At 39.1% G+C, this 16,060-nt stretch overlaps 1 protein-coding gene across 2 annotated transcripts; it reads left to right on the plus strand.

Annotated features, from left to right (window-relative positions):
• The first annotated feature begins 4,850 nt into the window (after positions 1–4,850).
• LOC123758732 (tyrosine-protein kinase FRK) lies at positions 4,851–15,962 on the plus strand. Of its 2 annotated transcripts, none has more exons than XR_011230084.1 (11): positions 4,851–5,628; positions 6,494–6,698; positions 8,283–8,302; positions 8,675–8,888; positions 9,194–9,315; positions 10,053–10,210; positions 10,602–10,761; positions 11,491–11,664; positions 12,429–12,607; positions 13,736–13,917; positions 14,522–15,962. XR_011230084.1 is itself a non-coding variant. In XM_045743349.2 (11 exons), the coding sequence occupies exons 1-11, from the start codon at positions 5,598–5,600 to the stop codon at positions 14,698–14,700; spliced, it is 1,599 nt and encodes a 532-aa protein (XP_045599305.2). In that variant the 5' UTR covers positions 4,852–5,597; the 3' UTR covers positions 14,701–15,962. The 2 variants fall into 2 exon arrangements, 1 of the variants encoding a protein (XP_045599305.2); XM_045743349.2 differs by having other exon boundaries at positions 4,852–5,628; positions 13,761–13,917.
• The last annotated feature ends 98 nt before the right edge of the window (positions 15,963–16,060 follow it).

The following is a 16,060-nucleotide window of genomic DNA, read 5'->3' on the forward strand; positions in this document are numbered from 1 at the left end:
AATATGTGCATAATAATTTATCGTTCGGTTCTTATACTTTAGTCAAATACATTGTCCAGGACCTAAAGTTAAACTCAAGTCAGAAGTTGGGTACAATTTTCATTCCCTGTAACCTCACTTACCTGTAACTCCCTCCTTTCCCTCATACCCCTAATCCTTTTCAAGTTTTCCTACATCCTCCCCCATTCTTCTCTTCCCGACTTACTAGTCTTGTGGTCTTGAAACTGCGAAACTGCTTCCTACTGCCTGATTGGTTTGGTGTTAGGTTTAACGCCTGTCAACCACGGGATACGTAACATCGGCACCACAATTGCTTACTGATCAATCAGAAAGCTTTAGTCACGAGAAGTATATCGCATTTTTCGATGTATATACACTGAGAGTTTACAGAGTATATACACTGAAAGTTTACAGAGTATATACACTGAGAGTTTACAGAGTATATACACTGAGAGTTTACAGAGTATATACATTGAGAGTTTACAGAGTATATACACTGAGAATTTACAGAGTATAAACACTGAGTTTATAGATTATATACACAAAGTTGTGGACTATGTTCAGGACCACGATTACTAAAGTAAACTGTGTATATACACCGAAAAATAGGGTATACTTCTCGGTATATATATATTCCTGTGGTCCTACACATTTAAAAATAGTTTGAATATTTCAAACGACTGGTGAAAAAAATGTATACATTCAATGACTATGCAATATCTTTCTTTTGTAATATTATCAATAATTTTGACCATCATAATAATATTAACTTTGTAAGCTGTTTATTATATAATTTTCCTTGTTACTGTTGAGTTACAATAGCGTGTATTCCTTCATGACAAAATGTATCAATTACCGTTTGTTCATCCTCTAACACGGCTTTTTTATGCAAACAAGTTTCAGAACTGATTCAGAATGCTTCACAAAATCAGTCGAAGTCTGGACAAATCGTATACAACGTTAGCCGGCACGTCAGCCGGCTATCAGCTTAGGTTAGACTACGTTAGGCTCAGTTGTGTTAGATTAGGCTAGGTTGGGTAAGGTTAGATAGGTTTTAAAATCGATTGGTAAACCGTCTAATTTACGATGACTTGTATCCACTCAGTCACTCCTGGTAGGGGAATGAATGGCCTGTGTTGTTACATAAACACTTGGTGGCGCTATCATTAATGGCTTTTATACTAAGACCCTGCACTAAAGTTTCAAGATCAAATAATCGGTATTAGAATCAGAAGATCAGTATTAGATTCAGAAGATTAATATTAGATTCAGAAGATCAGTATTAGATTCAAAATATTAGTATTGCATTCAGAAAAATAATATTAGATTCAGACCAGAATTAGATTTAGATTAGTATTAGGTTCAGAAGATCGGTATTAGATCTCAATGGTTCTGGCTCACGTATCTTTTGTATCACAAGGAATGAAAAGATATTTGTTACTTGCGTTTGTGTTAATAAGATCGCCATGTTTCTGATTTCTTCAAGTAAGGAAATAAGTAATGTTAATGCAGAATGATATGTCTAAATAAGTTTCGTCCTGTGACGTAGTGGTCCAGCGTCCTCAACCCCACTCTCCTAGCAACGACCAGAGTTCGAACCCTCAGTAGGGCGCGATGCCTGGCCACACTCTGTTCACTCAGTAGTAATTGAGGATCTAAGGCTAAAGAGATTATCGGATCACGTTATGGGTTAAATAAGGCAATGAATAGCTTAATCGGTCCCTGGCTTCAGGCTTAAATGCTAACATAAAAAATTTAATATATAATTTTATTTTCTCCAGGTCTCTCGAGGCATCTACCATGTAATCTTCCTCTACCGGCGTCTCCCAATTCTGGGTTTCTGTTATAATGTATTTACTATAGTTAGCCTCATTGCATTACCACTTACAATTAGTTCAATTTATTACTTTTTCATTGATTTATCCCATTTCGTGAAAGCTTCTGTGTGATCTTTTTTCTGCCATTTTTAATTACTTTGTTTAATAAACCATCTCATAATTTACGCTATCTTTCATAAGGATCTTTGCTGTTGATATTGCGTTATCTTTTATTTCCGTCCTATTATATTCTATTTATTATATATTACACGTATTCGTTGGTACAGACATAATTTGAAACCTAAAATTAAGTATATGTTTAAGACCAGAAATTATTAATCAAGAGAATAGCTAGGGAGAAATTGGTGATATTAGTTCATGTTTTTTTTTTGTTGTTGGCGTCTGTGTGTGTGATTTGTTGTGTACTTCAGGCCTGGGAGGGCTGAAGGTGGGGCTGGTTAGAGATCTCTGCCAAACTCTCTCTCTCTCTCTCTCTTTTAACTAAGACTAGGGTTCATAAAAGCTGAGATAAATGACTGTCTCTCTCTCTCTTTCCCTCCCCGTCTGAATCTCTCCCTCTCTCTGTCTATCTTTCTCACTCTGTCTCTTTCTCGCCCTCTCTCTCTCTCTTTCTCTAAAAAAATTGTATTATATATAAAATATTAAATATTGTTGTTTGTTGCTAACAATAAATGCCTCGTTTGTTCAGAGGCAAAAATGTACGGCAGTTTGCAATAAAGGTTTAAAAGCGCCATTGAAAGTGTTTGAAATCCTTATCAAACCCGACAGTACCGTAAGTCCATAGCCCGTGCTACTTGGAACTTAAGTTCTGACTTGTTGAATCTAAAACAACAACAACAACGTATTAATATCTGAATCAGAGTCACAAGATTAAATATTAGTCTTGGAAAATTCTTAATAACATTTCTCGTTGTTCTATAAATCTATCCAGCTCCGAGCCACAATCTCTTGCAAGGCATGTGTAACTCATTAAAGAACTTACAAGTTTCTCCTTCAAATTATCTTGATTCTGCATGTATGATGCAGAAAAATATAAATTTGCTAAATTTAGCAAATTTAGTCTCTTGCTAAATAGTCTTATGGTGTTGAACACCTTCTTTTGACGATTACTTATAAACAAAACAAAATCCATCTTAATGAATACACTTTTATAACTGTTACGTCTTCGTGTGGGGTATAATGGTATATTATCGTCAAGGAATTAAACTGCTAGAGTTTAATGAAATCTAGCAACTTGCCCACACATCAGTTCACACTAAAATAGTGGAAAGAGCTCTCCAATGGTACTAGTTGGAATATGAGTCCCCCACCCTGGTGGGTGCCGGCTAGGCTCCAGAATGATACCTCACAAATCTACCTGTAATTCTAAGAATGATGGCAGCCTCACCAGGCCCACAGTATAATAATTAGTAATTTAACAATAACTATTTTATTTACAAATACCGCACCCTTGTAATAAAGTTCCGACTCTCGAAGGTAACTTCATTGTCCTCTACGCCCCTTGTAATAGGAACATGGACTTACATAAGGCAATTAAATAATATTACACTGGTGCCCAACTGACCGTTACACTCTTGCAAAGCCTTTTAGAAGACACTAAATGGGTTTGCAAGTTGCATTAACAAGTACCAAAGTATATATACATAGAAAAGGTGGCAGTACTAATAGAAAAAAAAGACTTACTGACCATTAAGGTTGCAGCTCAAAGTACTGCACCTCCCACTGACCCATCTCAACTCCAATTGAGTATTTTCCCTGCTGCCCGGCAGTTTCACAAAAAAACTCTCATACTGCAAACGTCCTATTCTTTAAGTAAACTTTGCCAATTATAATATAAATATCATATAAATTAATAATCCTACTGGTAATGTAATATTTAATTACTTAACAACTATAAAGTCTAAAACATAGCCAGTAGTTCACATACTCACAAATAATCATGTTCCCGGCAGCGCCGTAACACCCAGAAGTCGCTCAACGGACAGATGAAATATTAATTTAATAGTCTCTGTTAAGGTCTGATAAAGACCTCTTGTGTCCTCTGTAATTTTATTTGCGCTACTGCCCACAGGATGAGTATGGGGTGCACAATAAACTAGCCGCCTCCGGCAACAACAATAAAAAACAATAAGTCTAAGACCCTAAAGCTAACTTACGTTAACCCTAAGAGGGTTAACCTACAAGAATAGGCCAATGGAACTAAACCTCATAACCCTAGAGTTTACAAAGAACAGAGTCGATATGATCACAACATACAAGGTAATGAGTGGAATAGATAAGGTGAACAAGGATAGCCTCTTCAAATTGAAAGAATAAGACAAGAGGACAAAGAGGAAGCTGGAAACGTAAGTAAGTGGAAGGAATGTAAGGAAGTACTCATACCCCGTATGGGTGGTCAAGTGGAATGCACTGAAAGAAGAAGTTGTGGAAACCACCTCCAGCCACAAGTTCAAGTACGTTTAATGAGACAATAAAATAAGTCTCAAAGAGATAGAGTAGCTTAGGCTATTTCTACCCTCCTCCATCCACCAATAGTTAAGTTGTAACGTAACAGGTACAACTGGGCTAATAGGCGAGGCATAAAGAGCTAGACCTCACTGCATTTTGTCAAGGAAGTGAACAAGCAAAACAAACAAATAAAGTTGGGCAGAATATTTCATAGACAGAACAAAATATACATATTACAGAACCCAAGAGTGTGGCGAAGAAGTGCACCAGCCGATATAAACTAGTGCCAGGACCCAGGAGCCGAAGCTAAGCCCCCATAAACACATATACACGAGTGCACACACGCTAGAGGTTTCAATAGAAAATTACCGTACCATCAAGTAGGCCATCTCTGTTATCTGTTCAACATTACTGATAAAAGAACCATTTAAATTCCTATGGTATTTAATATTGCCGCATATGATTCTTTTACATAAAACTACATGTTCCATGTGTTGTGGAGGCTTGTTATCGGTCTCCTTATCTTCTTATCTTAACCGATAAGGCAACCAATCACCTATGCTGGCATCGTGTCACTGCCAGACACTCTTTACAATTCGACACAGTTATTGAGTGGCCCTAGTCCCAACAGAAGGAGTTGTGTGCAGTATTTGTAGCAGTAAGAGGAAGTCAGCACACGAGGCTGAAGGCTAGCGAGTGTGGAAGGTGTTCGTGGAGGAGGACTAGGCTAGAAGGGAGCGGTGTTTCTGGAACACGGAAAACCAGGTCCCCAGGAAAGAATTTAATGACAAAAACGAATCTACAGAGTGGTGGACTTTTGTCAAGTAAAGACAGCTTAAAAGTAAGGATCAGTTGCGCAGCTGTGAGAGCTAGGCTTCGGGAATACGAACATTAGACGAATGGCAACAAAAGGAACGAAGAGGGAATTTGTTGAAGCAAAGATAGTGCTCGGAATTTAAGAACGTTCGAAGTAATAAGAGTGATTAACATTTAAGAACTCTTGAAATAATAAAAGTGATCAGCATTTAATTAAGAACTCTTGAAATAATAAAAGTGATCAGAATTTAATTAAGAACTCTTGAAATAATAAAAGTGATCAGCATTAAGAACTCTTGAAGCACTGAGAGTGATCAACGTTTAAAAGCTTATACGAAATGGACTAAACAACAAAACGCATATCGTCATGGACTGACGTACACTGTACTATAAGGAACGGAACCACTGAAGAAGGTTCTGGCAAAACGGTGAGACACAGAATCAAATCTCTTCAGAGAGGAACTGAAACCCGAGAACCTTCACTCATCCTTTATCATGAGCTATACTGGACGAGCTTATCGAACAGGTAAACTATTTACCCATAAATTATAATTACCTGATATTTATTTCGTGCACCTTTTGGTTACAGTATACCATTGTCTGGGACAAAAAAATATAGGACAACAATTTACCTTCGCCAGAATGCAACCCACAACAGTTACCTATCTCCTATTTGTACCCAATCAGTCCCACTAATGTACTTGTCCAGCTGATGTTATAGTTGTTATTACGACTTTATTTTAAGTTAAAATAATTACAGTAACTCTGTAAACTAACTCGACTGTAAATTTACAAACATTTATGAATAAAACATTTGAATTGAAAATTGAATTTAAATTTAATTAAAATTCAATTTAATTGATTTTTCTTACCTCTAGGCAAGAAAATCATCAATCATCACCTCTAGGCTTTATTCCTCTTCCTGATTCTTCCTTTTTATGTCAAACTTTGTTATCGTTTAACAGCCTCCTTTCCCTGCTGGGACCAACGCCAGATATGGCAAGGTCTGTGAAGGAACAATAGAGAAACTATGTTCATTATCTTATTTTACTCTCTCTTTGCTTTCCTTTGTTAGTAATATACCACCCTATGCTCTCTCCAACCCGTTCTCGCACTTGCTTACTGTCAATATTGGCTTATTTAATAAGTGCATATGTGACATATTAATTGATTGTGAATATTTTAGTTTACCTTGAAAAGCTTCATAGAAAACACCGACCTTACCTAACCTTCTTAGTATGTTAAGATAAGCATCTTATTGCTTCGTAATTACAAATATTACTTAACCTATTATGCTCTGTCTGTCGTGGGGTTCCCCTATCTATCACTCTTAACCATCGCCAGGATTCTTGGCAGGTGATTCTTGTTTAAATGTATTTGAATTTCGGCAGGATTCCGGCCCGCCAATGCGGAGGAGGACGAGGAGAGAATGTACCAGGCGCGCTACGACTACGAGGCGGCCAGGGAAGGAGACTTAAGCTTTACTGGAGGTGACGTACTGGAGGTGATCGGCCCTACGGTGGGCACCTGGTGGCTCGCCCGCAACACTCGCACCGGCAAGGAAGGCTATATTCCCTATAACTTTATCAAGAGGCTGTAAGTATCCCACGCTTCAAGACGACGGCTTCGATGCCGGTATCTATAGACATGTCATGGTGCGTTAGTTTAGCGTGTTTAAATGTTCGTTTCTCTGTTCGCTAAACCAGCGGTTGCCAACCTTTCGGACATTATGGACCACTAAATTCATAATTTTAAATCCCACAGACCACTAAAAGGATTTTTTTAAGATAAATACATTTGTAAAATAATGAGGAAAGCACTTCCATTTTATTAACATGAAATGCACCTATTTAATATAACAAAATTATAAATTATTATTTAATTCTAACAAAATTATAAACGCTTATTTAATCAACAAAATGTTTAAAGGTTGTTTATTTGTAACAAAATTATTAAAGTTAGTTTAATTATTACAAAATAATTGAAGCTTATTTAAGTATTACACATTTTTAGTGTGATATTTGTTCCTACTTGTTTGAAAGACGTTTATGGATCTGAAGTTCTGTCAGAAAAGAAGCCTTTAATAAGGACTTATTTCCAACAATCTTTTTTGTTAAAGCAGTTACTTGATTTTGCATATATTTGTATACATTCTTGGAAAGTATTCAAGTGGTTTCGTAGCTAAATCTGAGTGTGTTGATTGCAAGTGTCTTTCGAGATTGGAAGGTTTCTTGGCATCATTGGATAAACTCTCAGAACACAACTGGTATATATGCGGCCGTGGATGCAGCTCACTACCAGGTTCTTTAATATAACCAAATTTCAAGTACTTCGAATCATATTTTCTTGGTATTTTGAGTTTTTTCTTCTCTCCGCTTCCTGTTGGAATGTTCTTGCTAATGGCGACTGACGAGGACTGTGAAGGCTTTGAATCATTGGTCAGCTCACGGTTAAGTCAAGTACACATATTACTATTGTTACTATTAGCATTAGTTACATTATATTTTGTAGTGTTAAAGAAATGCAAAATATTCCTTTGCTTTTTTTCCTCTCATTATAGGTTTATTGCATTCGAATGTGCGGGTTTAGGGCAGAGACCGCTGCCCTAAGTTTGTTGTTCTCTTGACAGTGGTCGCTCTGTTTACCAGCCTGTCAATCACGTCACTCAACTTAGTGATAGCAAACTGTGTTGTATATTTATATTGACAAACTACTGTCAATAGCCAGTACTCGACACGTGTTAGTATGCAGATGACTATATCTTGTTATTCTATAATGTTAGATATATTTACTTTTATCCTAAACATGGTATCTGAACTCCTTAGTTTTTATCGTTATTTTAAACATGGACTAATTCTAGGCTGTTTTCATGTTTAGTCTTATGACAGCACAATGTAATTAGTGCCTCCTTGAGAGTGCCACCAACTGGGCTTTATTTGGGACAGTAATAACTTGCCCACGACGCCCCCAAAATTGCAGTCTTAAAGGTTACATTGATGTGATTTACATTTTCTTTCTTGTCCTAAAAAGTCAATTTACCATCATCTTGCTAGTCTCTATTGTTAACTTGACGATGTTGTTATTATTATTATTATTATTATTATTATTATTATTATTATTATTATTATTATTATTATTATTATTATTAATAACAACCACTTTATTTTCATTTTGTTTCAGAGCTGATAGAAGAACTTCGGGTAAGGAGAAAGAGAGAGAGAGGAGAGAGTGGAGTAGAAAGGTGAACAGGGTGGGAAAGGAGAGAAGAGGGAGGATTAGGACGAATAGAGGGAAGAGAGGTGAAATAGGGAAAGATTGGGAGAAAGAGAAAGAAATGGGAAACGGGGAAGAGAAAGTATGAGAGGGGAGGGGGAAGAGAGAGGTTGAGAATAACAGGAAAAAGGAGAGGCTGAAATTGATAGAAAATAGGAGAGGGTGAGAATGACAGAAAATGGGAGTGGTTGAGTATGACAGAAAATAGTAGTTTAATTTTGTTGTGAATAGAATAACAAGTTTTATGAATTTTATTGGAAAATTCATGATTAATTCCACTGGTTGCTGGGGCTGAGCAGCAGCGCCTCCACCCGAGACTGGCAAGGTGTTCACAGCACATCGTGACTACAAGGCCACCTTTCCCAGTGCACTTTCCATCAAGAAGAATGACAAGATCGAGGTGCTGAAGGAGAAGGACGAGATTTGGGTGTGGGGTCGCGAGTTGGTGAGCAATCTAAAGGGCTTGGTACCTCGCTCCTTCCTCATTCAGGATAACCCTATCACTGATGCATTGTGAGTCTCTCTTTATCTTTCTTTCCTGTTATATCAAACTTGTGTATGAATGATAGCAGTTTTAATAAATATCAAAGATTTTTTTTTAATGTCAAACGTTTACTGGGATGAGAGAGATAATCCCACCTTTTATATATATAAGAGCTGGTCCCACCTTTTATATATATAAGAGCATATATAAGAGGTGGTCAGAAAAAGCACTGTACTTTAAACACAATGATGGGTGTCAGGTATTATTAGTAAAAACAGTAATAGTTAAATATGAGGCAAGCAATTTAGTAACTGGGTGATGTGTGGGTTGTCAGGTGGTACTATGGCACAATCAGCAGGGAGAGAGCCGAGGCCCTCCTGCTGCTGCCACACAATCAAACTGGCGCCTTCCTCATCAGAGACTCGTCCCAGGGCTCTGCGGGATACAGTCTCTCAGGTGGGTATACTCTACTCTGGCGGGTGAGTGACTAGTCCTTTCAGGTGAGTATGGCATTACTCGCTTTCCGGTGAGTGACGTGGCAGCCCTCTCAGATGAGTGACTTGGTTGTACTCCCTCTATGTCTTGGGTAAAAGATGCCTGATAACCTATATTTACCATATGTACTAGAGAGAGTCGACTGTTGTGGGTCGCTTCCTGGTGGATGGTCAATCATTCGTTACGCGAACCTCACTGAATCAAACAAGCTTTATTATTTTTGGAGATTGTGGTAAAGTATCTCAAGGTACCATTACCGTGCCTGCCTCCTCCACCCAGTCCTGGCGGAATGTACGGCAACCCGAAGACAGAGCGGGTTGCCGTAATGGACACATGACAGTTTTACGTGAATAAGCACATCATGAAGTGAATGTTGCATATGACACCTCCTTTCAACAGTGATGTAACATAAATGTCTTTTTTTAAATAAGAGTAGGGTTCATAAGGCCAGTCAGTTGACATACCTAATGAAACTGCAAGCAAGAGCTGTTATCCTACCTCAGCTCATCTGAAGTCTGCTACTAGAGATTTGTTTATTTCATGAGAATATACATTGAAACTATCACATTGAAAACTATCATATAAGGAACCTGGTAAAACTGCAAGAAAGAGCTGTAATCTTGGTTACATAATGTTGTGCATAATGTATTTGTTCTGCTTGTTGTGTATATTGTATATATTTGATGTATATTCCACAGTGCGGTACGAAAGGGTGGTGAAGCACTATCTGATACATATGAACACAGATGGACGTATCTATATCTCACAGAATGATGTGTTCAAAACCATTACTGAACTTGTTCACTATTACCAGAGCAACAGTGGTCTCTGTACCATGCTCGGTATGCCTTGCAAGGTAGGTCTCTCTCTCTCTCTTTCTCTCTCTCTCTCTCTCTCTCTCTCTCTCTCTCTCTCTCTCTCTCTCTCTCTCTCTCTCTCTCTCTCTCTCTCTCTCTCTCTCTCTCTCTCTCTCTCTCTCTCTTCTTTTTTTAAAACTAAGATTTGGGTATATAAGGGCTGTCAAATGACATACCTAGTGAAAGTGCAAGCAAGAGCTGTTATCCTGCCTCAGCTCAATGGAAACCTGTTATTAGAGACCCATTTATTTCATGAGCATATTAGATGCATCAATAGGAATAATTGTTTAATCTCTCTCTCTTTCTCTCTTTCTCTCTCTCTCTCTCTCTCTCTCTCTCTCTCTCTCTCTCTCTCTCTCTCTCTCTCTCTCTCTCTCTCTCTCCCCACAGAACGAGCCCCCGCCGGTGGAGATGGTTGAGGGCCAGTGGGAGATTGACCGCACGCTAATAGTGCCAACAGGGGAGGTGCTTGGAGAGGGCCAGTTTGGCCAGGTCTACAAGGCCCTCTGGAAGAAGATTACCCCCGTCGCGGTGAAGGAGATGAAGCACGGTGAGTAGGGGGTTGTAGGTGGTGTCTTGTAGAGGGGGGGGACGTGGGTGGGTGGGTGGTAGAAGGTTGTAGGTGGGAGAAATAGACGAGGGGCGGTGGGTAAGAGGTTGTAGGGGAAGGTTTTAAGTGGGTGTTGTAGGTCAGGGTTGTATGTTGGGTGTAGGAGAGTGGTTGTTGGTGGGTGGTTGTAGGTGGTGGATGTAGATGGGTGAATGTAGGTGAATGATTGTAGGTGGGTGGTTGTGGGTTGGGGAATTGTGGCTTCAGGTGACGTGTAGCAGGTGGGTGACTGCACACACAGATATTAAGTGTTAGGTTAAAGCCATTAGTGAGTGCGGAAGCTGTTGACGATGCCCCAGGACCACGCTACCGAGGCCGCTACAAGCCACGACTCAACAAGTCAATAAACTATCTACCAACACTCGCTCAATGTCGGCGTTCACGACCATATTTTCTTATATGCTATCCCCCCTGCTATCTTATCTTACTCAAAGATATATATAACACCTTCACGTTCCAGTTTTTAAAACAACGTGAATTCATTGTTTTAAGAAATCTTTTTTCTGGCTGCTCTTTTTTCCATCCGGAATGACCAACAAAATAAAGGAGCGTGTCATTTTATCAACTTAAAATGGTTGATAAAGTTATCAACTATTATAATAAGTCTTGTCAAGCACCTAATCTTAACCATCTTGTAACAGCCTTGTTCTCGCTTGCTTCCTTCACCAGATTGCATGAACCTGAAAGAGTTCGAGCGCGAGGCTGAGACGATGCAGCGCCTTCGTCACCCTCGTCTGGTGAAGCTCTATGGTATATGCACCACGCCGGCCGGCCAGCCCCTCCTCATCGTCACAGAGTTCGTCCCGAACGGCTCCTTGAAAGAACTTCTTTTGAAATACAACAGTGAGTTTATAGTTAGCTCTCTCTCTCTCTCTCTCTTTCTTTCTCTTTCTTTCTCTCTTTCTCTCTTTCTCTTTCTTTCTCTCTGTCTCTCTTTCTTCCTCATACCATACCTTTCTGAACATTCAAAGTTGTCATCATCATTTCTGGGTGTGTATAAACTTAATGTACATACACCGAGACATGGGGTATATATACATCTCGGTGTATATATATATATACCTTCGACTCAAGGAGGGCAGACCCCCGGGTGAAGCTGTAAGGATAATCTTGGGCATTAGCAATTACATTATTTTCTTATGCTAGGCTCGTAGGAAAATTAGGATTTTATCGTTGTCTTTGTCTTGTCTTGAATAGCATTCATATACCTCTGACGGTTATTGTATTGGTCGTAAATGGTTCCATTTTGACAGAATAGTTTTATACAACAGCCTTTTTGATTTAGTAGTACACTACATACAATGTTTAATATATTGTTTAATTGATTTACTTTCCACCTCATGTGTTCTGTAATCCGTGGTTGTGTTATATCACGCAAGTAGTAGGCATCCATCAGTCTCAGGAGACTGGAGTTGGAGACTATGGCAAACTACCTTAGTAATTACCACCAACGATGGGCATCACTGAGAGCCTGGTAAACACAACTTGATGACAACCTTGTAAGATCTATATTACGTCGAGCTGTCTCCTCTCGTCGGTGATGGAGCCAGTCGTAACATCCTTTACAAGTTTCTGTCCTTCTCTCTCAAGTTCATGTCCCTCTGCAGGAGCCGGTACCCCGCTTGACCCTTGCACTCTGGTGTCTATGTCGGAGCTGGTGGCCTCGGGCATGTCCTACCTTGAAGGAGAGAAGGTGATCCACCGTGATCTGGCCGCCAGGAACATCTTGGCTGGGAGAGACATGCAGGTCAAGATTGCTGACTTCGGCTTGGCCAGGTTTATCAAGGTGGGTCCTCATGACGAAGGTCAGGCTTCTTAGCAGTAGCAGTTGTTGCAATAGTGGTCTTGATGTACCTATTACTGCGGCTTTAAACTTCCATGGTGGTGAATGCCGTCCTCGGAAAAACTGGGCTAAACTACAGTATATGGTATTTAGTCTAAGGTTATTAAAGGGTCATATGAATATTTCAAAGTAAAGCCATACTGTTTTATACGCATATCTCTTTTGAAAACTGACAGATGTCTCTTTCAAACCCTTGCACCCATCTCGGCCACTGTCAAGTACTCTTTCATCCAGTCCATCCTCCTGTTTTGATAGTACTTATGGAAACGATATGAACCGTCGTACATATATTGACATAATGGACACTTTGAAAATAAAATTTGGTACTATTGAATTTGGACAAACCGGAACAGATTTTGTATTTATGTTGCTAATAAAACCTAACCTATCCATCTTAGGCCTAATATAGTGCATATATGTGCTATACTACACCTAGGAATACTTAAGTTTAGTTTTTATCTTTATTTTTCCGGACTATAAAATGAAAAATACAAAATTTTACTATCTAATTGTCCATTACGTCAATATATGTCCGATGGTTCACATGGTTGCAATCAACAGGAGGATGGGTTGTAATGCTTCACTATCTGGAGCCACACCGGTGTCCGGCAACTGTCCACGAAAGTATGTATTGTACTACTGATTAGTTGTATTAGTTCCTTCTATAGTGGTTGCTGACTAGGACTGCGCTTATAATACTCTAAAATTATTGAATAACATTTAGTTATCAGCCATTTATTTCAGTTAATGAAGTTTAATTTACCGTGTATTTTTGGTTAGTAGCCTAATGTTTTACTAAAATAATGTACAGCCTAATGTACATTATTTTGCGTCGACTGATAACGTCGAAATCCTTTTGGTCTTGCAAAGTGAACATTGATCTGGTATTTGCTTGTGGAACTATCATTTAGTAGTTAATCTTGCAGGAGAGATAGAAGAACATTGTAAAATTCACACAGCCCACACGTAGCTCTTAAACTACGAATCATCACATTTTCAGGATAAAGAGGAAACACAAGACTCATTACATATACAAAAATTCGAAACAAACTGATATTTCAAAACCGACAGGCAAAAACCGACTTTTTGCCGACAGGAAGACTTCTACCTGCGCCGCTCTGATATAAAGTTCCCGGTGAAGTGGACGGCTCCCGAGGCGCTGGTCAACAACCTCTACACCACCAAGTCCGACGTGTGGTCCTTCGGCATCCTTCTCTACGAGATCTTCACGCACGGTGGCAACCCTTACCCAGGTACTGGAATTAAGTCTTGAGAAACAATTATCGTGTGAATTTAGCCTTTATACAGTTTGAGTTTCTTTAGACTTTTAGTTATGTAGGCATGGTGTACCTCCTCTTGTCTTGTAATTCTTGATAGTGTTTTTTTTCACTTTTGCACCTTGGGAGAGTTTTCTTGTTGTTCTGTACCTTGTCGATTGTCTTAGCCCAAAATGACTTTAATTATCAGTTCTTCCAATGTTCTCTCTAATTGTTCGTCAAGCAGCTTACCAGACATAATTTTCTATTAAATGTTTGTTGGAGTGTGCTTGTCCTTGTGTCCCGGCACCTTTACCATATACAGTAAGGTTCCTGTTTATTAGATTCTATACTGGGCAGCTATCACGATAAATCTATCTTACCCCAGGACAGGTATCACGGTAAATCTATCTTACCCCAGGACAGGTGTCACGATAAACCTATACTATCCTGGAGCAGGTGCCACGGTAAACCTATACAACTCCAGGACAGGTGTCACGGTAAACCAACAATAATACTATACGGCAGGTGTCTGTACTGTAAACCAACAAGACTATCCCGAGGCAGATGTCAAGGTAAATCATCCACAATATTCTGGCAGGTACGAGGGGAAAGGAAGCGAGAAACCTCATCCAGGATGGAACTCTGAACCGCCAGCCATCTGGTTGTCCGGATGAGGTCTACAACATTATGAGGAACTGCTGGCAGATGAACCCTCACAACCGGCCCAACTTCCTCGAACTTAAGAACCTGCTCAACAGGGTCAAACAACGGCTGTAGATATTATAGGACAGGCCCCGCGGACCTTTGAGACGCGACGCTCGGTTGGACCAGCAGAAGTCCGCCATATTCCAGAGCTGGGTGTCGAGGTTGGGTGTCTACATGACTCTTATCCGAGGCTTCCAATCACAATATTCTTTTTACACCATTAAAGAAGTTTACTAAAATTGTACATATAGCAAAACAACATTCAATACACTTACACTACGTAAATAAACTAGATTCGTTTAAAACATTGAATATAATATTAGTTACTTATACATGTATTAATGATGCTGTGATTCGAGGCTTCTTGCGTTTTTCATGTAGACACTGAACATAAGATTTGAACATATATGAATTGTTTATTTATCAAAAGGGATCTACATATATGTTTCTAGAAAACTTTACTGAATTTGTGAAGGGTCTCTTGAAATATTAGGATCCGATTCTCATTAGGATCAGATTCTCCTCGGGGATACTGAGATTCCCATGGGCTAAAAAATATCCAATAAAAAAATGCCAAATAATTTTGCAATTTTGTGATTCTTTTTAGTAAAGAAATTGGCCTATGACATTGGCATGTATATTATGAATATAAATTTAAAAAGGATAAAACATAGGCCTTAGTTGTAGGATGACTTAGAATAAAATCTAGAAGGTTCCTGTTCGTATGTTTAGACTAAAAGTATTTTTGCTGGTTGGTCAATGGTCAACAGGTGGCCTTAAAATAACCCTCCGCGGTTAATCGGCCTTAGGCCCAAACCTAAACAGTGTTCCCTAGCAAATTATATTTTGGAAGCAGCTGCTGCCTGAAGCCCACATAAAAAGAATTACGTCTGCCGCATACGCCAGGCTGGCTAACATCAGAACAGCCATCAGGAACCTGTGTAAGGAATTATTCAGAACCCCGTATACCACATATGTAAGACCAATCCTGGAGTATGTGGCCCCAGCATGGAGCCCGTACCTTGTCAAGCACAAGACGAAGCTGGAAAAAGTTCAGAGGTATGCCACTAGGCTAGTCCCAGAACTGAGAGGCTAAAATACAAACACAATGTTGGATTTCTAGATAGCGCTATTACATACTATGCCTAGCATAAATACGCACAGCGTTTCGGGAAAAATCTATAAGGTAGATTAATCTACAAAATAAACTAATCTATAATACTCTATAGTTATAACATACATTAAAAAACAGCTTGTATCACGGCTCCCGACGTGTGAACCTGACCGGCACCACACCCAACAATTATATATCGCGCTCAGTGATCATCTATAAAGGTTGTTATCTTTATAATTTGATCCTTTAAGTATTATCATCATCTTTTATCATTATTGCTAAATATCTAAAACAAGATTGAGTGGAAATGGAAATAAA

Source organism: Procambarus clarkii, chromosome 31 (genome assembly GCF_040958095.1).
Source record: "Procambarus clarkii isolate CNS0578487 chromosome 31, FALCON_Pclarkii_2.0, whole genome shotgun sequence".
In the NCBI taxonomy this organism is placed as follows: Eukaryota; Metazoa; Arthropoda; class Malacostraca; order Decapoda; family Cambaridae; genus Procambarus; species Procambarus clarkii.

Excerpts from the sequence above, each read along its gene's own strand:
- LOC123758732 (XM_045743349.2), top strand. The coding sequence starts at position 5,598 with ATGAGCTATACTGGACGAGCTTATCGAACAG. Across the intron at positions 9,316-10,052 it reads TGCGGGATACAGTCTCTCAG|TGCGGTACGAAAGGGTGGTG; the intron begins GTGGGTATACTC and ends TATATTCCACAG. Across the intron at positions 13,918-14,521 it reads CGGTGGCAACCCTTACCCAG|GTACGAGGGGAAAGGAAGCG; the intron begins GTACTGGAATTA and ends ATATTCTGGCAG.